At 37.2% G+C, this 27,588-nt stretch overlaps 2 protein-coding genes across 2 annotated transcripts; one reads left to right on the forward strand and one right to left on the reverse strand.

The window, feature by feature from the left end:
* Positions 1 to 1,336: 1,336 nt before the first annotated feature.
* LOC110376198 (uncharacterized) lies at positions 1,337 to 8,768 on the reverse strand. Its single transcript, XM_049845080.2, has 10 exons — positions 8,122 to 8,768; positions 6,892 to 7,033; positions 6,293 to 6,427; positions 5,686 to 5,896; positions 5,043 to 5,211; positions 4,383 to 4,531; positions 3,087 to 4,018; positions 2,250 to 2,755; positions 1,738 to 1,848; positions 1,337 to 1,469 (listed from the first exon to the last, which is right to left on the reverse strand). Exons 1-10 carry the CDS (start codon positions 8,298 to 8,300, stop codon positions 1,349 to 1,351), a joined length of 2,655 nt encoding a protein of 884 aa, XP_049701037.2. The 5' UTR covers positions 8,301 to 8,768; the 3' UTR covers positions 1,337 to 1,348.
* A 191-nt stretch (positions 8,769 to 8,959) lies between these two features.
* Positions 8,960 to 25,601, forward strand: LOC110376192 (BTB/POZ domain-containing protein 10). Its single transcript, XM_064042024.1, has 5 exons — positions 8,960 to 9,491; positions 20,218 to 20,414; positions 20,928 to 21,181; positions 21,552 to 21,867; positions 22,454 to 25,601. Exons 1-5 carry the CDS (start codon positions 9,131 to 9,133, stop codon positions 22,469 to 22,471), a joined length of 1,146 nt encoding a protein of 381 aa, XP_063898094.1. The 5' UTR covers positions 8,960 to 9,130; the 3' UTR covers positions 22,472 to 25,601.
* Positions 25,602 to 27,588: the final 1,987 nt, after the last annotated feature.

Consider the following 27,588-nt stretch of genomic DNA (forward strand, 5'->3'; position numbering starts at 1 on the left):
TGAGCTTAGTGTAGGATTTGAGGGCGGAGATTAGAGAATCCTTACGTTTTGTTGTTACAAAGTCAACAACTAAGGTTTCAGACTATGCGCGGTATACATCTCTTATCTCCGATTCTAAGATTGGTGCTTCCAGTTCCAATGTTGAACCAATATTAAAGAGAATATCGGTGAGTAAGTTCTTATTTTCGCCTTCTCGTTTAGGTATGTTTCGAATTTGAACAGTTGTTGAACGTATATTTCTTTCTTGCTGGTCTAGCTGATTTTCTATCAATGTTAATCTATTTCTATATAATCCTTGTTTTCTAGTTCTAGGTTTTTAATTTTCAGCAATAAATCATTGTGTTGTGAGGAAAGTGCATCAACAGATTTTTGGATATCTTGATTTTGGTTGGTTATAGTTTTCAATGTTTCGTTTAGTTGTTCGAACTTTTTATCTTGTTGTGCTTGAAAGTCGTCAAATAAATCTCTAATCTCGGAGTTAGTAAATGGAGAAGATGGAGAAGAGGGTGGCGTGATATCTCCAAAATTACGCTTAAAGCGTTGCATTAAAATAATTTCCATGCTGAGAAGTTGAATCTTCGTTAATTGCTGAGTCAGAGTTGTAATGTATAATAGGATTCGGAGATTGCAATTTGATAAGTTGCGTGGAAGGCGGTGAGCGCTGCACTGACATCTTGAATTTGTCGATTAATAGCCTCTATGGTACCAGGACCGCAGCGGCGGACAGAGCTTGCGAACACGCAGTCCGATCAAGCGTTGGTTTTGTGGCTGTGTGCGTGAGGGGTGTGTCCTTGACCGAGTGGGAGGAGCGTCAGGTGTTAGATGAACTCACAAAATATGGCCGTCTTTTTCGCACGCAGACTGGTCTCGCTCTGCCGTCGATAAGTGTCCTCGAAGCTATGCACTCCTAGTACTTCGACGAATTTAAATGATTTTATTTTTGTATTATCTAAATATATAAAACTCAAAGGTGACTGACTGACATAGTGATCTATCAGCGCACAGCTGAAACCACTGGACGGATCGGGCTGAAATTTGGCATGCAGGTAGATGTTATGACGTAGGCATCCGCTAAGAAAGGATTTTGATCAATTCTACCCCCAAGGGGATAAAATAGGGGATGAAAGTTTGTATGAAACTTGCCCACGCAGACGAAGTTGCGGGCAACAGCTAGTTTAAGAAATAAAACTGCGAAAGGATTTCTTCCAACACGTCTGTACTGGCCAGAGTCCGAGGGGGAAGGACATCCGGTTAGATTGGAAGCCGACCTCAACATAGTTGGGAAAAAGGCTCGGAGGATGATTCTCGCAGGTATAAGAAATAAAACACATGATACATAATGTGTCAGTTATATATTGTGTATGTGCGTGGGTGCAGCGCCGCAGCCCGCCGCGGTGAGCACGCGGGCACGGCCGCAGCACGCGCCCCGCACGTGCAAAGCGGACACCGCCACTGGGGAAACTGACGAACTGCGGGGAAAAAATTTGGGTAGTTAGCATTTTTTCTGTAGCCCTGAAAATGGGGCAAAAAGCGATAATTTACAAAATATTTTAAACATACAAAAAGTTTCGAACATTCCAAAATTGACACCATAAAACAACGCGTTTACCATTGTACCTCATTTTGATATAAAAATTCCTAAGCTGACAGTGCTTAAGTATTAAAATGCAACTATCAATTTAGTAGCTTCTTTATTATAAAAAGAGACAGTAAATGAACAAGTGAATATATTCTTACCCAGCCCACACAGATAGGTGGCCACCTTCCCGCAGTCGCTCAGCTAATGCGCCACGAACCAGCTCCTCCGCGAAGCTACGCATTGCTGATACCATCACTGCATGAGCAGCACTGGAAGAATAAACACAGATATAGGTATTTAGAACACCAGTCTAACCAACGGGTATTGGGTTGCCCGGGTAACTGGGTTGAGGAGGTCAGATAGGCAGTCGCTCCTTGTGGCACACTGGTACTCAGCTACATCTGGTTAGATTGGAAGCCGACCCCAACATAGTTGGGAATAGGCTCGGGAGATGATGATGACAATTAATGGATACAGAATTAGTGGATCACTGCTATCTTTTGAACATCTTTGGCAGTCGTTACACATAGTCAGAAGCCAGAAATTCTGATAACCAGTCCTACCAAGGAGTATCAAATTACTGGGTATTTATCGATCAAGCGTGGCTTTGTCTATCCACGAAAATAATTACATACAAACTACTAGAAAAAATAAAGATTAATTAACTCACCTATAAGAATATCCATTACCAACATCCTCATTCCGCAACTCGATCCCAATATCAGCACATTTCCTCTCAACATACAGAAACCGCATCCTATCATCCTCATCTTCCACCGGCAGGGGAGTCAGAACTCCCACATCCACCCCATCATCCGTCTGCATCCTCTTTCTGACCCCTGTAGACACCACATCCACTTCCTCATCGTCAGAAATCTGGTCTGACACACTGTCATTGTGGTCTGAATACTCAGAACTGTCAAAGACAGATAATGTGTTGATATCAGACGGATTGGAGTAAGATTCTTTGATACTGGTTTCCATATTTCTAATAGCATCAAGGTCGGTGTATGATGACCATTCTTCGGGTTCTGACTTTATATTCATGGTGTCTGTTCTGATTGGGAAGTAGCCGTGAAGTCTGCAGTATGTTAGAATCTGTTTTGTCCGCCATATTGGTTCTGATGTGGGTAGATGGTCTGTTAGTATTCTGTTTATTAGTTTTGCTCGGGACCACTGAAATTAAAGTTTTTGGTAAATTAGTTTCGATTTGTTATGTAAAGGAATATGTGTTTAAAAATATAAATAATTTAAAACTATTTGTACAAGATTTTCTGTAGACAAAAATACTTTTGGCACACTTTAGTTTCTATAAATTATATTTTTATGTATGTTCATATGTTTGTTCACGCGTAAACCGCTGATTGGATTTTGATGAAACAAAAATATAACTTATACATCAGAAAAACATTAGGTACTTTTTATCCCGGTGCGGGAAGAATTTCCTTCCATGAGCGGGTAAAATAAAACCACTGGAAAAAATTAGAATAAAAATCAAACTACTTACTTCAATATTTCTTCTCTTAGCAAAATCCAGTTTCCAGTACTTTTCTTCCGTCTCAACAACAAACGGAAAATGTTTCACAAAATCCGGATCCCTCGCCTGATCGGTAATCAACGGTATCTTCTTAATTAAATAATTTACACCACATCTCACAGTATTTAATCTGGCAACATTATCACACAGGGTATTAAACAAACTCTTTTCTTTCTTCACCTCCACGCTGGCAACACTGTCATACTTCCTCGGTGTTGCCAGGTAACAATGATCATTCTCAATATGGGCAAAATTATGAGTCTTCACACTTTCATTTTTCAACATATTTTTAACTTCTGGTTTTAGTAAAGACACACCTTTTTTTTTCTTGACTGTTTTTATACCATTTGACTTAACAGGACTTATTTTAGCCGTTTTTGTATTATTAATGACAATTTCTTGAACTTTACTTAAGTCTAAAGCTCTATCCATTTCTAGGTAATAAATTTTGCCTGTGGTAGGATCAATATACTTCATAATTCTTTTCTTAGGTGAAGCCGGTTGGTTCAAAATTTCATTCGGCAGATCTGTGTCCGTTTTATCCCAATCTTTTTCAGTCTTAATGCTAACTTCCTGTGTACATTCTTGTACATTTTCTGTGATATTATCAGCATTATTAATAATCTCAGATTTCTGTTCATCCGGTTCTTTTTTAATAGGTTTTATGATCATTTCATCGACATCTACTTCAGTAGGACCTTTGGAGAAGAATTCCATCCAATTATCTGTATGTGGTTCATTATTTTCTATTGTCTCTGGTACTATTTCCGTTTCCTTCTGTTCTTCAACTGTTTGTGGGTTTGTTTGTAAGTTTGTGATTTCTGGTTGGTTGGTTTCTTTGAACTCGTATTGTAACATTTCTTGTGTACTGTAGAGCCAGACATCTATTATTGTTTCGGCACCTGAAAAATGGTTTAATTTAATGTTACTTTGTGTTGAAATATTGGGTAAACAGTATCTTTCGTTTCGCTTTACTACAGATAATCGGCCAACCCGATTGTGATGAAATTTGCGACGGAAATAGGTGGAGTCCTGAATATGTCTTTTTATCTGGGGCCAAGGATGCTGTCAGAATTAAAATCTTTTATTTTTATAATACTGGGGCAAATAGCTAGTATGATAAGCATGATAAGGGCAAGTATGATAAGGGGGGTTTATTCCCCAGCTTTCTCTACATTTTTTTTATTAATTGCCACAATACAGTAATTTTTCTGTACTTTTCGACATTTCCCAATTTTTCCGAATTTTCCTCTATTTCCGACTTACCCAAAGTCTGCAAGCCAGTATAGTTCCTATCCAGCTTGATGGTATGCTCTACGGCGGCCGGCCTGTTGCGCTCGGGTAACGCGAAGTGGAGCTCCACTTTAGCGGGGAACTCGCCCCAGCCGCGACGAGACACGTGGTAAGGGGGTTTGCTGGAATTTGGTTAAGAGTGTATAAATAAACCGTTTAAAACTTGATACAGTATGTTGATATAATGATGGTATATTGGAGAGAATAAAATAACGTAGAACTTGAGAAGATAATACAATAAGATCATTTTAAAAAAGGGTCAGTAAAAGGTAAAAGAAAGCATAAAGCAAATTAAAATATATCAAATCATTTATTGATTTATCAAATCAAATCATTTATTAATTTTTATCAAAGTTCACACTAAAATAATAGACGCTAACTACAAAACAATAATTGGATGCGTTCTTATTTCCTTACACAATCATTAGATAATGTAATTTATGGCGAAAATACAAATAAATGGCTAATAAACATGTAATTAAGTTTTAAAGTCATACTACAGATGTTTACAAGTATTTTAGTATTTTTTGAGATTTTCATGAAGTCCATGTTATCGAGTTTTTATTTCGATTATTTCGAGATCTTTCCGAGTTTTTTTTCGTTTTTTTTTCCTTTTATATTACCAATACTCACTGTATATGCACAGTATGATGCGGCGCATACGAGTGATGCAGGCGCACGCGCACGGCGGTGACGATGGCGGACAGGTCGGGCGCCGCCGGGGGGCCGCGGATGTATAGCAACCACTTGTGGGTAGACCGGTCCGCGCGAGACGCTGCCGGCGCGTATTTTGATGTGTTACCTGAAAAATATTAATTTTTATTATGTAAGTATGTATGTTTTTTTAGGTTTGTGATATAAACGGCATTTATTGCGGTAAATCACACTTTAACACTAATATTATAAGGGCTTTTGAGTATATGTGTAGGTAACTTTGATACTTCTTTACGTCCAAACAGCTGAACAGATTTTGTTTAAACTTGACAACAATATAACTTACACAATGTCCCTAACAACTACTTTATTCGAATTGGTTAAGTATTTAACTAAAGACATAATATATACATGATATTTTATAAAAAAAAAATGCATAGTTTAATTAAATTCATCTGAAAATATTGTTAAAACAATAACACCAATTATTTAATAAATTGAACAACCATTTACAACAATAGTTTATTTCTCTAATATGTATTAGTGTAAAAAACTCCTTTAAAGATTCACTTTAACTTATACCCAACCAAAACTTAAACCCAATAACCAAACTAGCACTTACCAATAACAATCCTATATCGATACTTCATCTTATTCCTCGTCACCTCGTCTAACGTCACCACATTCTGAACCCTCGGCTCCAGATGTCGAGGCACCTTCTTAGGCCGGCTGCTGCAAGCTTCTTCGAGTTCCATCTCATCCGGCTTCCGGTCAGGTCTGAGGGTCTTTGTCGTGTCTGCTGAGATGGTGTAGTTGCGTTTTTGGAGCATGGCCTGGGAGAAAAATAGAAGAAAATTCGTGTATTATTATTATCATCATCATCATCATCATCATCATCCTCTGAGCCTTTTCCCAGCTATGTTGGGGTTGGCTTCCAGTCCAACCGGATTCAGCTGAGTACCAGTGCTTTACAAGAAGCGACTGCCTATATGACCTCCTCAACCCAGTTACCCGGGCCACCCAATACCCCTTGGTTAGACTGGTGTCAGACTACAGTTTAACTTGCCATCCGAAACACAGTCATTGGTGTCCAAGATATACCTAGAAAGTACATACAAACTTAGAAAAGTTGCATTTGTACTCGCCTGACCTGGAGTTGAACCCACTCACTCATACTGCTCTTTACCCACTAGGCCACCACGACGAAGTATATCAACCCTGGTACTCACAGAGTAATCCTTCCTGGTCTTATTCCTGGGTCCTCTGGTCCTGAAGATCTCGTCCAAGTCTACTGTCTGCTTGCCGAGGAGTTTGCGCACTGAGGGGTGAAGCCGCCGCTGGCCCTCACGGAGGATTGTTGATACCTGGTGGAAAAATTATAAGCTGGTTAGCCATACTTGTGTGTAGATGATGCACATGGTTTAATCGTCTGGATGCCATTATTGCCATAATTTAGTCTAAACCACCTTTTCTTCTTCGTATTGAGGGAGCTGTAGGTTTAATCACTGAAAAAGCCCTGCCGGCCTATGACGTGAACTTGTAACAACTGCTACATAGTAGCATTCAGGGACACCGGCTTTATGTGCTTTCCCAGACATGGGTTAAAAACACAAATCGAAAGTAATATTTTTTAAGTTTATTTTCCACACTTTCATAATATGTATATTTAAAAATAGATTTCTGTGGTTCCATTATAGGAGTGCCTTGGTCAAAAGGTACTTGGTGGCAAGATTTTTTGCTGGTAGAGTAAGAGTCCAGCACACCTTTCCAGTTCCATGAAGATCTTCTACCATATAAAATAAATTGCGAATAAATAAGCGATAATCACCTCATTCCTAGCCCTAGGCTCAGGCTGTGCAGCGATCTCGTCCTGTATCTGTCCATTGGTGAGTAACAGCTTCTGATCCTTGTAGTAGCTGTTCACCAACGCATACCGGAGACGGTGCAGGAGACGGCGGGATGTTGTCATCCTGGAATATGAGTGGAGAATATGTTAGACCAGCTTCCATTTAAAAAAGAGTGTCCATGGAGTTTTGTGTGTTCTTTTCCATGAGACCAAGGTTTTGAAACCATGTAAATAGTGTGATGTTTCTTAAAAAAATGTAAAGACATATTTGCTTTCTGTGTCTTTCGCTTTTTGTGGGAAGCACTTTTCACATGTGGATAAAGGTATAAGTACATTATATGCAGTCAAATTACCTACTCCTTCCTTATAAATGTATACTATTTTTTTGGGAAATTGGTTAAAAAATTGCCTGTATTTCAAACTATTAGTCCATTAACATATGTCTCTAACATTAAAAAATCAACCGTCTATAAGCAACACAAGTTTCCAAGGTTTCTACTTAGAAGCACGACATACATGGTGACAGAAAAATTTTGTGAGTTCAGGGTAAATATGGTCAAAATTCTGAAATTGATTCTGATTTAAGTATTTTTATGATATTGAAGCTCATGCCTTTTCCGTACAAGAAGACATTTCTACTCTGCACTTGGACAAGATTAACGTAGAAATAAACTTAATATCTTACAGGGAGCAGATTTATTTTGTTTGTTTCAAGTTTAAAGACTCCACAACTACTGAACCGATTTGAAAAATTATTTCACTGTTGGGAAGATACAATATCCTCGAGTAACATAGGCTATATATATTTTATCCAGGTATCTGAAGTTCACATGGGACATTTCTGAAATCGCAGGAAACCGGTGGTAAAGAATAAAGGTAAGTACAGGCCACATAGACTGTATTCAATATAGTTTGAAACCTGTATTGTGTGTGATTCAGGTTAATACCAGTTTTAAGATTTTAAAGTGTAAAACTTCATAGAATATATTCTTTACTTGGCTAAATACCTATTTACTGTATTGGTAAATATTTAAAAAACCAACTACTAATAATAACATGAATGACACATTGAAGTTCGGGGGGAAAAAACCAGATTCACAAAACACCACATGGTTTTTCCAAAAAATACGTTATGTGTTAAAAAGTGAGTGTTTAATTAACCTCAAAATTATGTCGTTAAGCACATAAATAAACTAAGAAAACACAACAAACCTTTGATCTATAAGCATTACTTCATTTTCTCTAATCTCAAGTTCATTCAAAAATTCCCGCCTGATAATATCTTTGATTTTCTCGACTTTCTCCTCGTCTGAGACAGCCTGGGGCTCCTCCTTGACGCACACAGGAGCCTCCGGGTAATCAGGATCATGGTATTCTTCTTTTAGATCCATTTCCAGCTATTTTTACAGTTAAAAAGGAGTAACGCCCAAGCGTCGTCTTAAAATTACACTTATTATCACTAATGTAGGAGTCACGGCACTTTTGTTTTTGGTTGTTTATCACAATTATTCACAGCTCGGTTTGGTGGGATGTTATAAATAACAATATTAAGTAAAAAACTATTGTAGTATTTAACCAATTTCCGCATTTGACAGAGGAAAGGTCAACAGCCGATTCATTCAAGTTTTTAACTTTTTTTTTTAAATGCATACAAGCAAGAGATAGGTCGGATTGTCCCAGGTGGTATTTTTGTGACGTTAATTTGGTCCGGTTTTGAGGTGGTTAAAAGTTAAACAGCTTTCTTGTATTCCACGGACTTGAAATTATCTTAACAATAGAAGTAAATTGTTGAAATATTCCATAACTGAATAAAAGGTCGTAGAATTTGTTTGCACATGGCTAGCGCACGTGCGAGTTGTTATTTACGAAACAATAAACTTTCGCAAACTATAAAAATAAGACATCGTAATATAAAACATAGGAATTATATTAGGTCGATAACATAGCAGAATAATAACGTTTTCAACATTTATCCAAAAAAGTTTATTTATTTTATAACAACAAAAACTGGCAACACTGATGCCCTGAACATAATTTTTCGAGCTAGCAATAAACCTACAAATCTGTCAAACTTGTTACGTTGACGTTTTTGCGAAAATCCTTTCTTTATTTTAGTGGAATTATAATAAACTTTACAACGGCCTCCGGTAACGGGTCACCGTCGCGAGTACAGCGGAGCGTCGACCGTGATGTAAGGGCTCGCGGTGACGAGCACTCGCCTATGTCAGACTCCCAGACACAGGGCCCTGAGGCCATGACAGAAAGACGTCCGTTCTTCTACCCAGACAGCAGCAGTGATACGGAGGAGTACAGAAGAGACGAGGAACGTCGCAAGCGATTATCGAAGCGCACTGGCCCGAATATCCGAACGCGTCCTACGATGCCGCCGAAGAATTTGAGCGCGAATAATCCTACACCTTCGACGTCTACTGCTCAGGAACCGCCAAGAAATGGTCCGAAGAGTCAAAACCAGCTTGGAGAAGACAGGATAACGCTCGTGGTGGATAATACGCGGTTCGTGGTGGATCCGGCGCAGTTCACAGCTCATCCTAACACTATGTTGGGCAGAATGTTTAGTTCTGGTAAGTTCTATTTTACTTTTTTTGTGGGATTTTCCAGTTTTCAAGTTGCTTTTTTACTGTGGAGTGTTCTTAGGCAAAGGCAACAGTTTATAAAGCCACTTTGGTCTTAAAAGCAAATCAAAACTTTTTGTTGTAAAACTTTTTTATGTTTTCTTGTTTTGGTTTATTTCTTGTAAAGATTCATTATTTAAACTAGTTGCAATGCAATGAGTTTCTTGCAAATAAACTTTATAGATTGCAACAGTTATACATAAGCCACATATATACTTATGTGTAAGTAAATCTTATTTAAAAAGAAAAACAATGACAAAGTACATTCCAATTGCACAATAATTGCAATAAATAGTAAATAGAAATAACATGATTATCTTCTAGATCCTGTTTTTGTTATTTCTAGTGTTTATCTAGTTTATTTATCAAAATCCCTATGTAACATATTTCTATGTAGGTAAAGGGATTGTTAGCCATCTGCACATTTGTCAAAATATGTTTTATAGTAGATTGTAGGTAATTCAAATACAAATTTTCTAATGCTAGTGAATTTTGACTACTTTTAATAATTGCAATTCAAAAACATTTGAACTTAAAAGACAATTTCAACAGTATTAAGTATAAAACAAACATCTTAATTGAGAACTTTCTTTTGGGAAGTTGGTTAAAAATATTATATTCTGAGTTGTTCTATTAAAATCATAACAATACACTTTAATGAGAGTTAAAATGGAAATGGTCAATTAAATTAAAGACCAATTAGAGAAATAGAAATATTAGGAAAAACAAATGATAGTAAAATGTACAATTAATGAATTAGTAATTGTTTTCTAACAATTGTATGGAAAATCCCAGCAAGTTCGGACCAAAACAATTCTTTATTTACCATTTTGTGCTTACAATTCTGTTTTATTAATTGGGTACTTTAGTTCTATTCTTAATCCTGCTAATTATCTTTTTAGAAAAAAATAAATCCCACTTCTTCAATATTTCTAAAGTCTAAAGTCACAAATACTCGCCAAAATCGGATCAGCCAAACATGGGTCAAAGTGAAGCAAACAGTGTACATGAGATTTGGGACTTAGAAAAATCTTATAAATATATGGGTACTTTTTCATTCCACTCTAAGCCAAACATGAGATAATCACACACAAACTTATAAACAACCATCCTTTAAGGAGGTTAAACTGAGAAACTCCTTTTTTTGAAGTTGGTTAAAAATTCAGCAAGTCAACAAGTTTTCTCAGAGCCTTTTTCCCCACTATATTTTGGTCGGTGCTTTACAAGGAGCGACTGCCCTATCTGACCGCCTCAACCCAGTTACCCGGGCAACACAATACCAATATTTTCCAATCCCATTATGAATGCTAATTATAGCAATTACCTACTGTAGAATCATTGTAATTACCATGAATACTGGGAAATGGTTGTTAGAAACATGCAAAATACTTTCACTCATCATTAGTCATACGTTCCAAGAATCAACATGTTTAATTCTATGAATAATCACTCAGGAATTGAGATGGAATTGAAAATTAGTATTAAGCATTTATAGATTTTGCTATCTTCAGAAATGCACTTGGTTATTTAAACTTTCAGACATACTTTCAAATTATTTCATTACTAGCTTCCGCCCGCGGCTTCGCTCGCTTAGAGTTCGATTATATCGCGTTTCCAAGAGAATTCTTCAAAAGTCCGGGATAAAAACTATCCTATGTTCTTTCTCAAGGTCAATTCTATCTCTGTACCAAATTTTATTAAAATCAGTTCAGTGGTTTAGACGTGAAAGCGTAACAGACAGACAGACAGAGGTACATTCGCATTTATGTATAATATTAGTAGGGATTCTTATTAGCATTTATTTACTTTGTTCCGATCTTGTTTAATGTAGAAATCAGTTATTAAATAAAGCAAAACTCAGCAATATTTACTTATAATTTTTTAATTCTGTTGGTCTGTTTTCTCTAAGTTTAAGCCGCAAAATTGCTGAACGGTATTTCATGCAGTTTCCACAGTAAGCTACAATATGACTCCCAAATTTAATAGTCTTAAACAAATGAGATAAAATATTATAAATATTAAAACCATAGTTATAAAGTCATAAATTTTCAATTAGCAATACCCACCTTCACATCTTAAACCACCAATACATACTTTACCGGTACCAAAACATCACAACTCACAAGCATCTCAACAGAAAATCAATCATAATTACCAGTAATAAGGTTCATTTCCGCAACTTCCAACTATATTGCTCAATTTCTCTATGAAGATTTGAGTCAGGTGTGAGTCAGCATATTTCTAGGTCAGAAGGGTCAATGGTCATAGAAATTATTGTTGACTCTGCCACGGATTGCAAGAAAAATATGTTTTTTACACAGTTTTAGTGTTTTGTAAATATTTACTTTTTTGTTTTTAATTGATGGATTTCTTGGTATAAAGCTGGTAGTATATTTTTTTATTTGCTATTTTGGTACATAAATGTACAGTCAACTTCAGGTCAGTGGTAACAGTTTTATAGGAAAATCGTACTTATTACTACTGAGTTAAGTTGCATGAGAGTTACCACTGATGTGCAGTCTACCGTACTTATACTTTTTTTATGGGAATTCATCAAATGACGGCTCCCGCTGTGGGTGTAGCGTGAGGGAGTGTCAGACTCTCATTGACTGGAACCCACCATGTTCCTTCTTAAGCCCTTTATGTACCAGGGCCGCGGTAACTCTTTCGACCAATCCCCTCAACCCCATAAATGTATACTTACGAGTATTATACAGCTGAGAATTTCGTTTGATCGCGCTAGTCTCAGGAAATACAGGACCTATATAGAAACTTCTTTCAAAGATAAATAGCCCATTTATCAAGTAAGGCTATAGGCTACTTTTCATCCAGGTGGGCAGAATAGTTCTCACTTTCGAAACCGGTGAAACAGCCAACCAATACAATAGTCCTATTCAATAAAATTATTTAGATTTGACAATTCCAGTAATATATGCGTTTAAACAAACAATTTTTTTAGCTTCAATTAGCAGGTATATAAATATACATGTTTATTATTATTGTATACTAGCAGTTTTCCCGCGGTTTTACCCGCGTCTCGTGGCAACTACTGCCCGTACCGGGATAAAATATAGCCTATGTTACTCTTGAAGAGTGTAGCTTTCTAACTGTGAAAGAATTTGTCAAATGTTTCTGTAATTTCGGAGCCTTTAGGGGACAAACAAAAATATGATTCCTCTTTATTATATTAGTATGTATGTACGTAATAAAAATAACGTTAAATGTTCTGTCACGAATTATTTTGTGTACTTTTTGACATTGTAGGTTAAAAATAGACGTCTCGTTATATCATGCGGTTAGATAAATCTAGAATAGATCGATCATTATGTATCAATCATTATATTATATCTATTTCAGAGAAATACTTACAAATGTTATAGGAAAGTATGTCTTTATGTTAACCTTTAACAGTAATCTTATTTTGGTAAGATAAGAGACTGAAATGGGATTTATATTTACATTCGGAAGATCTAAATAAATCATTATTATCAATGCGAAAGTATCTGCCTGTCTCGCTTTCACGCCAAACTACTAAACCGATTCAAATGACATTTGGTTCTAAGATAGAAAGAAACGACGAGGGTTACTATTTATCCCGCTGCTGCGAAAAGTAGTTTTCTTGGGACGCAGGTGGAATCACAGGGAACAGCTAGTAACTCATAAATACTTTATCTGTATGTTTACTAATTTTGTTCTTTATCATATTTACAGTAATTATTGCAAGACCCGTAGTTAATGGGTCCCATTATTTTGTCATCATCAAATGACGGCTCCCGCTGTGGGTGCACTGCAGCGTGAGGGAGTGTCAGACACTTACTGACTAAACCCACCACGTTCCTTCTTAAGCCCTTTATGTACCAGCGCCGCGGTAACTCGCGCGAACAATCCCGCAGCCCTGACAGAAACGGGTCCTATTATTGTACCTCAAAATAACATCATTGTAAACAATAGCATTAATAAGAAACGGAACAATCAATCTTATTTATCTGTTATCAGTAGAACACTGACACAGATTCCCTTATCGATTACTGGTATTGAGGAAAAGATTACCTGGTTATCTTTGAAAAAGACAGTCAAAGATAAGCGCCTAATAATATCTAATATACTTACATACTTTCTTATGCATTGTTTATCTCATGCAAAAATGGGACATATTTTTTGTAAAACGCCATCTCGTTTGTTGTATGATAGCCCCCTTAATTCATCTGCCAAGCCTTTTCCTAACTATGTTGGGGTCGGCTTCCAGTCTAACTCGATGCAGCTGAGTACCAGTGTTTTACAAGGAGCGACTGCATATCTGACCTTTTCAACCCAGTTTTCCGGGCAACCCAGTGTAGTTTATCTGTTTCTTTATAAGTGAGTGAATAGTAGTGAAATATTACACCTGCACTGATCGGTACCTACCCGTACAGGTTTGTCTGTACCGGAAACCTGTTTCTTTATGTAAGCACCCTAAGACTGGTTGTCAGACTTTCTGGCTTCTGACTACCCGTAACGACTGCCAAAGATGTTCAAATGACAGCCGCGACCCACAGTTTTTCTTGCCCTCCGAAATACGGTTACTGGTGTCCAAAATACACATACATATGCTTAGAGATTACATGCATACTTAGATCTTGCAGCATTGGTAGCGAACCCACTCTCATACTTGAGAGGTTGGTTCTTTACAGACTAGGCCACCATGACTTGTCTTATTATTTTCTCTCAGTGCAAATCCTAACATCTATATGTAACAAAAATAAAACGCAAGATAACATGCATTGCTTACATGCATGACCTCTGACATGCACGTGGAATTACATGCACAAGTGACGCACGACTGACGTTTGACGTAATGACGTATGTCAAACTGTCAACATGACGTTAAGACGTCACAGTGGAAATGTGTTGTGTTTTGTTTGATTGTGTAATTAGTAGTTATGTATGTTAAAATTTATGTAGAGATAGTCGTGATATACTTGTTTGTACTAATAGATGTAGTCACAAATGATATTTTTTTTGACATTAATGCCTAGACTGGTCGTCCCGATGCATTAGATTGTATAGATGTTTTATCTTACGAAAGCGGATGAGCCTTACATGTGTGTGTAAATGTACATGCACATTGTCTTATCGGAGAAAATTCCCATTAATAAGAATTTTCTTAAACAAGTGCAAGTTTTTTCTGTAGTAACACTATTAAGTTTTTGCATATAGATAAATCAAAGGCGTCTTTCAGTCGTCGCTCAAAATAGCACCATTTAGGGAGGTAAATGGCAGGGTTAATGATCGCCAACCCTATTTCGTGGTTCGGCTTCAAATTGCAGGTTAATGAATACATTTATGGAACTTGCCCTTTCCCGCGGTTTCACCCGCGCGAAACTGCTTTCCGTACTTGGATAAAATTTAGCCTATATCACTCGAATATATTTTTTTTTAGCTAGTAGCTTCCCAACAGTCAAATATTTTTTCAAATCGGTTCAGTAGTGTCTGATTCTTAGCGTACAATTAGTATAGACTAGCGGTTTCTCAAGGTTTGACTGCGCTGAAAACGCAGCAGTAATGCCCATGTTATGTATCCCACATCATCTCTGTACAAAGGTTCTCACACGACGGGGGAAACCACTAGCAGAAGTGACTAAACAAAATTGACTACCTAACCACCCCTGGATTAACCCGCTCCAACCCCACGTCAAATTGTCCGCCCTCGCACATTTCCATTTAGCTTTTGGACTTTTTCCTTCGCTTCTAATAATAGCTTGTAACATTGTAACCCTAGAAGGTTTCAATTATGTCTAAAGGTTCGTCTTGAGAGACCTGAAGCCTAAAGGTCTATTTGTAACCAATCGGATTGGGATTATCGAAAATCCAATGTGATTCTGAGCTAAGTAATTTTTGGAAAAAGTCGTATGTTGATTTTTTTGACAAAACTGAATTTAAACTTACGAAAATCTTCACTGATAGGCAAAAGTAACTCTGTCTGTTTGATTCGCGGTCACCTCAAAACTCCTTTACTGATTTAAATGGAAGGGATATAGGTAGTGCCTGAAAAAGGGCATGGGCTACTTTTTTATCTAGCTGCGGAAATTACTTACCATCGCTTCCTCCGCTCTGCATCGCTGTCTCTACTCTTGCTGAACGGAGAGGAGATTTGTCAATAAAACAATTCTATTACTTGCTTTAAAAAAATCTCTCCGCTCGTCTCGTCTCCTCTTTGGTGTCTTTCGGGTTCTGTTTTTTTTTTTTATGGGAAATCATCAAATTACCCCTGCCGTTGTGGGTTAGCAGCATGAGGGAGTGTCAGACTCTTACTGACTAAAACCCATCATGTTCCTTCTTAAGCCCTTTATGTACCAGCGCCGCGGCAACTCGCGCGAACAATCCCGCAGCCCCGTTGGTCGCGACTTTAAAGTCAAATGCTACCCCAGATGCATTTTACATTTCATTTTCGTAACGATCTAGACACCACCCCGCAGACAGATGCTATAATACCTCTTTATACATATATATTATATAAAACGCGTCTGGAATACGTATATAAAACAACTGATCTGTCTGACTGCATCGTCCCAGACAACCTGTGGGAATGAACTGTAACTTTGAACTCTAAACTGTTAGGAGTAAGGTCTGAGTTCCACTGACCTTAGGGGATTGGGAGCGAAGGACTTTTTTTCAACGCTTGGTTATAATATTATAAGTCTGGTGTGAAAAAGTCTGCATAGCTTGTATTTATAATAAATAGTCGAATTTTAAGATTACCTTTGAATTTATCAATCTGTACTAATACTTGCGTTTCGGGGGAACTTCTTCAAAAATCTGAATAAAATATGGCGTATGTCATCCGGGGATAGGGTAGCTTCCCAACAGTGAAAGAATTTTCCAAATCAGTTCAGTGCTTTTGAACCCTTTTAACAAACAATCAAATATGTATTTGGTCTCAGATTATAAAGCTGCAAAGCATTTTTTGCTTTGGAGCCTTTAGGGTAAAGACTAATATTTGGTGTTAGTAAAAACCTGAAAAGTCTTGCTTTAACGCGCTAATCTTCAGACCTTTGAAAAATTATGTCAGTAGTAAAGAATTCCTTTATTATTTTGATTGCATTTATAGCCATAGACTTTTTGCCCGGCTGCACGAAATAGTTCCCTCGGTACGCGGGTGAACCCGAACACAAGATAGATCTTGATATTATTTTAAACAGTTTATCTCAAATAATGGTTTGTCACCACGCATATCAAGTTAATTACATAATAGCTATTAGCATTGCTAATTGTATGCGAATGTAGTAAGCGTCGGTCTAATTGCATAACCATTGTACGAGCGATTTCAACGCTACGATATTTTGACAGTTGCAAAATATTTATGATTGGTGGTGTCATAAAAAGATGCTCGTGTATTGGTCTTGATTTTTTTAGTTTTAAATCATAAATAATCATTTTTTTTTAAATAATTACTAGCTTCGTCGCGCGGTTTATACCGTGTGTTTGCGTTTTGGTCGCATCGCAAAATAATAATGTAGCTTTTAGTAATAATAATGTAGCTTCCTATTCAGAAAAGAATTTTCAAAATCGGTTTAGTAGGTACGGAGATTAACTCGTAAAACCTCATAAAACCTGCTTTTTCCAACGAAACCAGAATTTCTCAATGATCATCTAATGGTAAACATAGCAGTCTTCCTACAAAAATGTAAACATGTGTTGAACACTTGTCTAAAAAAATATGGCTGCAAAATGGATATCATCATCATCAGCCTATCGCAGTCCACTGCTGGACATAGGCCTCTCCAAGTGCACGCCAATCAAAATGGATATTGCAGCCACTTATTTCTACGTCATAATTTGTCATTTTTTTAGATGCGATATGTAGAAGTGTTCAACAGAAGTTTAAAAGTTTTTGTTGTACGACGGTAGATCTTTATAATGTTAGTATAGATTTACTTTAAAAGATATATATCTACAATTCCATAATATTCTAGAAATTGCAACACCCGCAATTAGGGCGCTCCCTCACACCCCATTTATTAGGTATAAAATCGTTCTCAAGTTACGCGCGAAGTCTGGGCGTTCACCCTGCTGAACCCTGAATGGAGTCCAGGTCGATAACCTTAGGGTTCGGGCCCGGGGTATATTGGGAAAGTCTTTAAGAAACCTTTTGTTATTTAGAGGGCATTGTTTCATTGAGATACTTGGATGTTTCTTGAGGTTTTACCCGTGTATCGAGAGAGCTAATTGTCGCAGTTCAACAAAGCTTCGTCGCTGCCGGATAAAAAGTTTATTTTTAAAGAGTATATTTTCTTAGGTTCTCTAAAATATATTTTAAGAAGTTACATAGATGAGCGACAGATAAAGTTACTTCCAGTTTATAATATTAGTAGACATGTAGATTAAATTAGTAGATAGAAATCCTGTGTATGAAATTATTCACGTAGATCGTAGATTTTTGAATTTATTGTCATCCTAGGTTTAATTTGGGATTTTGCAAATTGACATTCGTAATTTTGACATTTTTTTCTGTGACGGAATATCGTTGTTGAAACGTATTAACCTTTAAAATATTAGTGTTCTACCTATTTTAAGCGATTGCACCCGCATCCCGTGGGAACTACTGCCCGTACCTGGATATAATGTAGCCTATGTTACTCGCGTACTATAATTTAGCCTAACAGTAAAATATTTTTTCAAATCGGTTCTCTTTGGAGCCTTAAGAGTATAAAGCCTTTTGACTAGATATGTAGACATCGTGGATCCTACTACATGGGGCTCTATAACGTGTCATTTGAAATACATATGTTTGCAAAGTACGTCTGCAATTGCAGCCGACCTCCAACCAGCCTTGCAGGCAGATCGATCGCTTGTAGGTAACACATTTATGTAGGTGAGGCTATGCCAGCCTTTAGGGAATTCATTGCAGGTCAAGAGTTCAAGAATATAACGTAATGTGGGTTGTTTGAAAAAGAAAATTGATTTGGGTTGGGTTGTAGAAAATATTTCAATTTTTTTTCTTAGCCTTAATATGCCGAAGTCTGGGCTAACTGGATGTAGAACTATGAACCAATGTTCCTCCCCTATGTGTATGTAATGATCTCCCATTTTACCCGGGCAACCTGATAGTCCTTGGAAGAAGTGGTTGTCAGACTTACTGGCTGCTGACTACCCGTAAAGACTGCCTGAAAGAGTGACGATGTCAAATGACAGCCAGTACCCAGCCTTCCGAAACACGAAGGAAATCGTCCATATACGTAATCCATGATCATCATCATCTCAGCCATAGGACGTCCACTGCTGAACATAGGCTCCCCCTTTGATCTCCACAGATACCTGTTGGAGGCGACCTGCATCCAGCGTCGACTTCGACCTTTATAAGGTCGTCTATCCACCTCGTTGGTGGACGTCCTACGCTGCGCTATCCATGATACGTACCATAAAATTTTGCTTATAACGAAAACCACTGAATATTTATGTAACTCAAAACTGAAATTATGTCCTTTGAGTCCTATTTTAGGTTATAAGACTATTGCCCTAGAGAGATTCTAGTCTCCTTGCAAAGTTGCAATAAATCTTTGAAAGCTACTGACCTACTTAAAAAAGGGGACCTTCAATTTCAACTATAACAGATATTTTTTCTTTTGTCTGTAACCTCCTATTATTCTTTATTTTCTTATCAAAGTGAAGGGTATTTCTTTCGATTGAGTGTTTTGGCCGATCGGAAGTTTTTTGAAAATAATATACTTAGTTTTCTTTACAATAGACAGCTGTGTTGCTGGGAAGTTTGTTCTTCACCACTTCTTCCCAGCCATAACACTAGGAAGTGGTGAACTACTAGGGTTCGTTTTGGGGGTGCTGTCCTTTTGTGAATTTGACGTGAAAAAGTGAAAGAAACTAGTTTAAATAAACATTTTTGACTTTGACACCTTAAATTCGAAAGTTTTTTTTTTACAAATTGACTCATTAAGGTCCTAAAAAACCCCTGACCGACGAGACGAGACACTATGCAGACACATAAGACTTTTTTTGCATCTCTTGGTCAAAGAACCCTAACTTATACCCTGACCTCTTCATGAGTAGCAATACCGTTCTCGGATTCCCAGCTGGGGTCATTCACTCCGGTCGGGACCAGACGGGACGATTGAACGATTGAATGAACCCTTGAAGTTTTAGGGTGCCTTTACAGTTTATGAATTTGATTTTGGTTTTGATTTGGGAATTAGGTTTTCGGTTATTAAAATAATTTGATGTAGTATTATGAAGTTAAAGAGTTTGTTAGAATGCGCTAATTTCAGGAAATTATTAGACTGATAAAAAAAATCTCTTAATGTTCTAACATCCATAAATCTATTAGTCTACTTATCAAGGAAGAATTAAGGCTACTTCTTATACGGATGTGCGAAGCTAGTAGTTTCATAAGGACACACTTGTTTTTTTTTTAAGTTGAATGTTTCGACTGTTAGCGGGCAATGCGAAATATAATCGACAAGTGTTAAGTTAATTTTATTTGACTTGTTAGATTCGCGGTAACAATATACATCAAAGCAATTTTTGATGTTTTTGTTTAACTTGGCTTATACAATTTATTTGTTTAATTATTTATTAAATGGGTTATTATTCAAATATAACTCGATAACATTTTTAACACGAAATACAACAGCATTTCAACTATTCAAAAAAAATCCTAACGAAAAATTTATCTCTTCTCTTCCAGGCCTAGAATTCACGCACCCCAACGAGCGCGGCGAATACGAGGTCGCCGAAGGTATATCAGCGACCGTCTTCCGAGCCATCCTGGAGTACTACAGGCTGGGCAGCATCAGGTGCCCCCCCACTGTCTCCGTGCAGGAGTTGAGGGAGGCCTGTGACTATCTGCTCGTGCCTTTCGATGCTAATACTGTTAGGTGCCAGGTGAGTTTTTGATGATGATGACGACGAAGACGATGACGATGATGATGATGAAGCAAGTCAAAGTCTTCATTTTTATTATTATTTGACTGCCTCGTTGGTCTAATGGTCGCCAGCGCGGCTGCTGTGCTCGAGGTCTCGGGTTCGATCGCTTTGTTGGTTTTCTTAAATTTTCACAAAGCAGCCCGTAGTCTGGAAGTTGGTGATTGATTCACCCGTGCATCGGAGAGCACGTAAATGTCGGTCCTGCGCCTGATCACTTTCCGGTCGTGTCGGATTATCGTCCCATCGCGCTATGAGTGTGAAGGAATAGTGAGTGCACCTGTGCCCAAGCAAACGCTCGTGCACTATAACATGTCCTGCGCAGCTGGCTGATCTCCTTAAAAATGAGAACAGCCGCCGTGGCCGAAATCTGCCGTGGACGCCATTATTATTATTTACCGCTTAGTACAACTGGCTGCCTAGTCAGTCTTTCTGGCCTATTTTATACTAATATTTTATTTATCTTTCTTCTAGAACCTTCGAGGGCTCCTCCACGAGCTATCAAACGAGGGTGCCCGCCGTCAGTTCGAGTCCTTCCTCGAGAGACTGATACTTCCCCTCATGGTGGAGTCAGCACAGCGAGGGGACAGGGAGTGTCATGTAGTAGTGTTACTGGATGACGATTCAGTGGAGTGGGACGAGCAGTACCCCCCGCAGATGGGGGACGAGTACTCCCAAACCGTGCTGTCTACTCCTCTGTATAGGTTCTTCAAGTATATTGAGAATAGGTGAGTGACACCGACAATATGAACGTCCCTTTTTCTTAAAACAACTGTTTAATTTGAACTTTTTACTGAAAAATTTAACTATAAAACTGACTTCAACAGTATACCTAAAACCTTTTTCTAAGTCTGACTAATACTATGCTGAAAACCCCATCAAAATCGGTTCAGCCAAACGACAGGTTAAATCATGCACGATACATATATGCCGATCAACCTTAGAACCTCATTTTTTTTAAGTCGGTTCAAAATTCATAGAAACTGGTTGAGTATGTGCGTTTGTTATTTTTTTGATCGACTATATGTATTTTCATGTCAGAAATTGTCATTTTTTATCCAGGTGCGGTGGGGTATTAATTACTACTTTTGTTTCCAGGGACGTAGCCAAACAGGTAATGAAAGAGCGTGGTCTAAAGAAAATCCGTCTCGGCGTCGAAGGTTACCCGACTTACAAAGAAAAGGTGCGGAAACGCCCCGGGGGACGAGCCGAAGTCATCTACAACTATGTCCAACGCCCCTTCATACACATGTCCTGGGAAAAGGAGGAGGCGAAGTCGCGTCATGTCGACTTCCAATGTTTTAAGTCGAAGTCGGTGACTAATTTGGCGGAGGCGACCGCGGACCCTGTGATTGAATTGGACGCTAATAGGGTCAGGGATGAGGAGGTACCTGAGCCTGTTCCCGAACCTGAGGTGAGTGATGGTTAACGGGGTTTCTATAATATATCTCTTCATTACAGATAAGAGATAGAATTTCGACATGAGTAATGTGGCATGTGTAATGGCAGAACTTAACTGATGCTAAACTATCTCCGTCGGACTTTTAGTAGAACAGATAATAATCTGAGCGATTTTTTGTCGGACGTTCTAACTATGATTTTCTGACCAACTTTTTGTGTGGGATGCACTATTGCTATCAGTGTGTACTATTTTTTCCTGCAAAAAATCGGTCACCGATGTATACTCCTTTTAGCTCAGCAGTTATAAATGGTGAACAATCTTCTTTTCGGATAAAATGTAGCCTATGGTGACGTTTTACTGGTAAAATTGTGTTATTCCATCCTGGGCGGTGCTACAGGTACAGTGTAGCTTCCCATAAGTGAAAAAAAAAACAAATCGGTTCAGTACTTTCACAGCTTTTGGAGTTCAAACAAACAAATAAAAAATCTTCTTTATTATATTAGTTAAGTGTGACAACGGTTCATTAATATTGGCCCCTTTAAGGTACAAACAAATATTTATTTTCATAAAATCTAAATGTATATTTTCTCCCTTCCAGGTGGAAGAGGCTCAGTGATCATCAGGCCGCTCCTCGAGAGCGGTAGCGCGGGTTCTAACAGGATTACTTTGTTGGCTCTGAGGGTACCTCTATGTGTGATGTGGGCGCATTTCTGAACGGAACGCTAGTTTGAATCGAGTTTGAATTTCGAATTTTATTAGAAGCCGGAGTTGAAACGGCGATTTGTAATTGGAATTCGGAGTTTGAAATTGGAATTCTGTGTTTTGGGGAGTTGAAACTCGGATTTGTAATTGGGATTCCGAGTTTGAACTTCGAATTTTACCACAATACGAAGTTTGAAATTGGAATTGTGTTTGCGAGGGTTGAAACTCCGATTTGTTTGAGCTTCGAATTTTATATGAAACTCGGAGTTTGAAATTGGAATTGTGTCTGTTTAAGTTTGAAACTCCGATTTGTGATTCGAATTTGGGGTTTGGAAGGTTGGAATTTAATTTTGTTTTTGGAATTCGGAGTTTGAGATTGGAATAATGGTTTTTTGGAGAGAAGATCTCCGATTTTAATTGGAATTCGAAGTTCGGAGTCTTATGTGGCGATTTCGAAATTGAAATTCAACTATTGGAAAATGTAACCCACTCATACATAGATAAACGTCAAAATAAAGTGGAAAAGTGTCGCGTTTAGGAGGTGAGAGACTTTTGTACTTATACGCACATATTGTACGGTATGCTTTGGTACAGTGGCGTGCATTGAAATAGGTACAGTTTTACACTGGCGTGCAAATAAAATGGGTTATTTGGGATTGTTGCGAGTTTTTTGTAATGGAGCGATTTGTAAAGGCAGGCTAGTTCAAAAAGTATTTTTGTGAACTTATTAGCCTAGAAAGATGGTCTGAATGTACTTATGGAAAATACAAATAACAATAATATGTAAATCTATTCCATTGGGTGGTGACTCATTTTTGAAAATTAATGGATAGGTACTGTATTATTACTTAAATTGCAGTCTAAAATGTGACGTAAAGTTGATTCTGTGATAATATGTCCAAGTGCCCATTTTTTATGCAAGCCAGTGTAAACTGTACTTTGAAAAAAAAAACCTAGTTAACCGAAATATACTTACGTGTTTAGAAGAACATTTTATTTTACGATATAGTTTTATTCTATGTCTTTACTCGTTTTTTTGGTTAAATAAAATGGATGGAAATGGAAAAAAAAAACATGTTCAATCATTTTGAGTAAATAATGTCTTTGTTGGTAATGCACCACTTTTTATGATTTTTTGGAAACGAAAAATAGTGTACTTTAATGAGTACTTCAGTGATTTCATATACGACACTCACTGGTTCAAACATGTCGAAAAATATCTTTTAAGCATTTTATTCTGAAATTCTCGAAAAATTACAGATGTTGATTTTTTTTTACAATTATGTACTATCGACCAATGACATGTATGATCCAATTTGTCGAAAATATCGTTGGAAACTGTCAAACATTACTCTTTTACGGTGCAAATCGAATTTCGACCTTATTGTGTTTATTTTTGGTCGATATTACATTAAAACAAAAATATACAGCCTTTCTACAAAAACTTAAACACCTTTTGAACACTTATCTAAATAAAAAAGTGTGGCTGCAAAACGGACCTTATTTCAACGTCATAGTCTGGCATATTTTAGACAAGTGTTCAACAGACGTTTAAAAGTTTTTGTTTAAATGTTTTTTTAATATAAATACACTTGAAATTTTACATAAGTGGTGCATTAACCTAGTCTTATGGGGGCTATCATGTCTTAAGTTTGCTAGAAAAATCTTACTATAAAAAAAAAATAAAATTTCCAAGAAACTATCGTGCAAAATAATTCGCTGTTTTAATTAAAATTAAAAACAAAATGTACTGAAACATTCCTATAGAAAACTGGGCTAATTATTTTGCACGGCAGTGTAAGTTTCAAATATTGTTATGCTCGTCTAAGCTGAAATGACACATTTACACACACTCAAGAAATCATTCGATTGGTATTTACTAACAAAAACTATATTCTTCTATATCTATGGTCAAACCAACCACTGAATCATCGTCTCCCGAGCCTTTTCCCAACTATGTTGGGGTCGGCTTCCAGTCTAACCGGATGCAGCTGAGTACCAGTGTTTTACAAAGAGCGACTGTCCTATCTGACCTCCTCAACCCAGTGTTACCAAGGGTTGCTCGGGTAAACCCTTGGTAAGACTGGTTGCCAGGCTTACTGGCTTCGGGCTACCCGTAACGACTGCCAAGGATGTTCAATGACAGCCGGGACCTCCAATTTAACGTGCCCTCTGAAACACAGTCATTGGTGTCTAAGATATACTTAGAAAGTACATACAAACTTAGAAAAGTTGCATTGGTACTTGCCTGACCTGGAATTGAACACACACTCATACTTGAGAGGTGACCGAATGACCAATTTTTATATGTATTGCGTTTATATTATGTGTGTGTAAATGTAGTGTCATTTTAGCTCAGTTGAGCTATAGATGCCCAACCTATGTGTTCAGCATCAAAATTGTTGCGACTACGCACGGCTTAGCTAATATTTTAGTAGAAGGGTTTCATTTTGCTTTATTTATTTTTTAATTGAGCTTTTGCAAACATCTTAATGGTAAATCTAGGTACACTAATATAGCTGAATATATTCTTTTTTTGTACACAGTAATCTCAGAAACTACTGGTCCGATTTAAGAAAAATAATCAGTGTTATCTGTAAACTTTCAATCGCCAATTAAGCTATTAGCCTAGCCGTGTCGTATTTGGTTAAACATAACTAATACTATTATTCGTCTTACTAAGCTTTTTGTACTTGTGTAAGTACATTCGACAAAACAATTAAATATCTGTAATTTTTGTATTTTTGTTTTTGTAAAATTGTGTTTTAATAACAAGATCATTTTCACATATTTTTTTCATTGAAAAACTTATTTTTTACTCAGAAATGGAGCTATTCGTCTGAGGAATTATTTTTTGTCGATTGTACTTAATCTAGAACAATATTTCTGAATCTAAACACCGCAACATTAAAATATAATAATAATAACGAATTGATTATTATTCGTAAGACTATTACTTGTATTTAGATTTTGTAAAACAACTAGAAAGTAATTTGTACGGAACATATGTTAGATTTTGTATTAAAATTATACATATCTGCTGATATTTGTGTTTTATTTTGAATTTTTCCTATTTATTTATGGCTAGGTTTTTAACAGCGCCAATACAATTAAATATGATATATTTTTTTATATAAATAAATATCTATAAAAGAAAGTCTTGTCAGCAACACTACTTATAACTCAAGAACGGCTGAATGAATTTTGCAGTTTTTTTTACTTAGTACCAGGTAAAGGATCTAGTCAGAAGCTAGTAGAAAAAATAGATTTCCCCCCCCCTCCTTCCCCCTCGGACTCTGGCCAGTAAAGACGTGTTGGAAGAAATCCTTTCGCAGTTTTATTTCAAAATAAAACCATTTAAATACGTCGAAGTACTAGGAGTGCATAGCTTCGAGGACACTTATCGACGGCAGAGCGAGACCAGTCTGCGTGCGAAAAAGACGGCCATATTTTGTGAGTTCATCTAACACCTGACGCTCCTCCCACTCGGTCAAGGACACACCCCTCACGCACACAGCCACAAAACCAACGCTTGATCGGACTGCGTGTTCGCAAGCTCTGTCCGCCGCTGCGGCCCTGGTACCATAGAGGCTATTAATCGACAAATTCAAGATGTCAGTGCAGCGCTCACCGCCTTCCACGCAACTTATCAAATTGCAATCTCCGAATCCTATTATACATTACAACTCTGACTCAGCAATTAACGAAGACTCAACTTCTCAGCATGGAAATTATTTTAATGCAAAACGCTTTAAGCGTAATTTTGGAGATATCACGCCACCCTCTTCTCCATCTTCTCCATTTACTAACTCCGAGATTAGAGATTTATTTGACGACTTTCAAGCACAACAAGATAAAAAGTTCGAACAACTAAACGAAACATTGAAAACTATAACTAACCAAAATCAAGATATCCAAAAATCTGTTGATGCACTTTCCTCACAACACAATGATTTATTGCTGAAAATTAAAAACCTAGAACTAGAAAACAAGGATTATATAGAAATAGATTAACATTGATAGAAAATCAGCTAGACCAGCAAGAAAGAAATATACGTTCAACAACTGTTCAAATTCGAAACATACCTAAACAAGAAGGCGAAAATAAGAACTTACTCACCGATATTCTCTTTAATATTGGTTCAACCTTGGAACTGGAACCACCAATCTTAGAATCGGAGATAAGAGATGTATACCGCGCTAAGTCTGAAACCTTAGTTGTTGACTTTGTATCAACAAAACGTAAGGATTCTCTAATCTCCGCCCTCAAATCCTACACTAAGCTCAAAAGAGAAAAGAAAGGACCCCAGCTTGCACGTGCACGCGTCATTCCACGTCGAACACTTGACGACCACTAATATGCAACATTTAGCGCACAGCGGGAGGGACGCAAACCCTTAGGAAAAGCAATATTCTCAAATATGTTTAGGACATGGCGATGAATAATAGTTCTGGGACAAACTATTTTTTATTTACCATTTGTTGTATTGTTTAAATATTTGAATAAATGTATTCCGTAACAATACTTTAACTATTCACGAATCAAATAAAAGTAGGTTTTAATATAAATAACTAATACATTTTCATCAATAAGGTCTAGAACATATCAAGGTGACGTGTGGACAAACACGGCAATGAAAGATTTTGAGTTTTTTTTTTTTTTGGAGGACCAATTAATCCTATTATCAAAATATTTAGTGCTACACATAGATTACTATTTAACCTACTTAGAAAAAAATATAAGAATATTATAACAATGATTTTTAGTACCGATTTCATCGATGCCACGCAATTTTTGGTCCCGGGAAATTCACCCTAATACCTTTTGCGAAGAAGTCACGGTTTCTGTTGCTAACTGTCTTGTCCTAAAACTGGAGCAAGACACTTGTATCGTTGCTATTTATCGCCCCCCTAGTCAACAAAATACTTCCGATTTCCTCAACTCCTTAGATCAACTGCTTACAAACCTGAAAATCTTTCAAAATATTTTTCTTTGTGGCGATATCAACATAGATATAGTTCCTACCAATC

Source organism: Helicoverpa armigera, chromosome 27 (genome assembly GCF_030705265.1).
Source record: "Helicoverpa armigera isolate CAAS_96S chromosome 27, ASM3070526v1, whole genome shotgun sequence".
Lineage (NCBI taxonomy): Eukaryota > Metazoa > Arthropoda > Insecta > Lepidoptera > Noctuidae > Helicoverpa > Helicoverpa armigera.

What these genes read in the sequence shown, in the direction of transcription:
- LOC110376198 (XM_049845080.2), bottom strand. Translation starts at nt 8,300, where the DNA reads ATGGATCTAAAAGAAGAATACCATGATCCTGATTACCCGGAGGCTCCT. An exon ending in TCGATATAGGATTGTTATTG is followed by an intron (nt 5,212 to 5,685) that starts GTAAGTGCTAGT and finishes AATATTTTTCAG; the next exon opens with GTAACACATCAAAATACGCG. An exon ending in GGTAATGGATATTCTTATAG is followed by an intron (nt 1,849 to 2,249) that starts GTGAGTTAATTA and finishes TTATTCTTCCAG; the next exon opens with TGCTGCTCATGCAGTGATGG.
- LOC110376192 (XM_064042024.1), top strand. Translation starts at nt 9,131, where the DNA reads ATGTCAGACTCCCAGACACAGGGCCCTGAGGCCATGACAGAAAGACGT. An exon ending in CTAATACTGTTAGGTGCCAG is followed by an intron (nt 20,415 to 20,927) that starts GTGAGTTTTTGA and finishes TCTTTCTTCTAG; the next exon opens with AACCTTCGAGGGCTCCTCCA. An exon ending in TTCAAGTATATTGAGAATAG is followed by an intron (nt 21,182 to 21,551) that starts GTGAGTGACACC and finishes TTTTGTTTCCAG; the next exon opens with GGACGTAGCCAAACAGGTAA.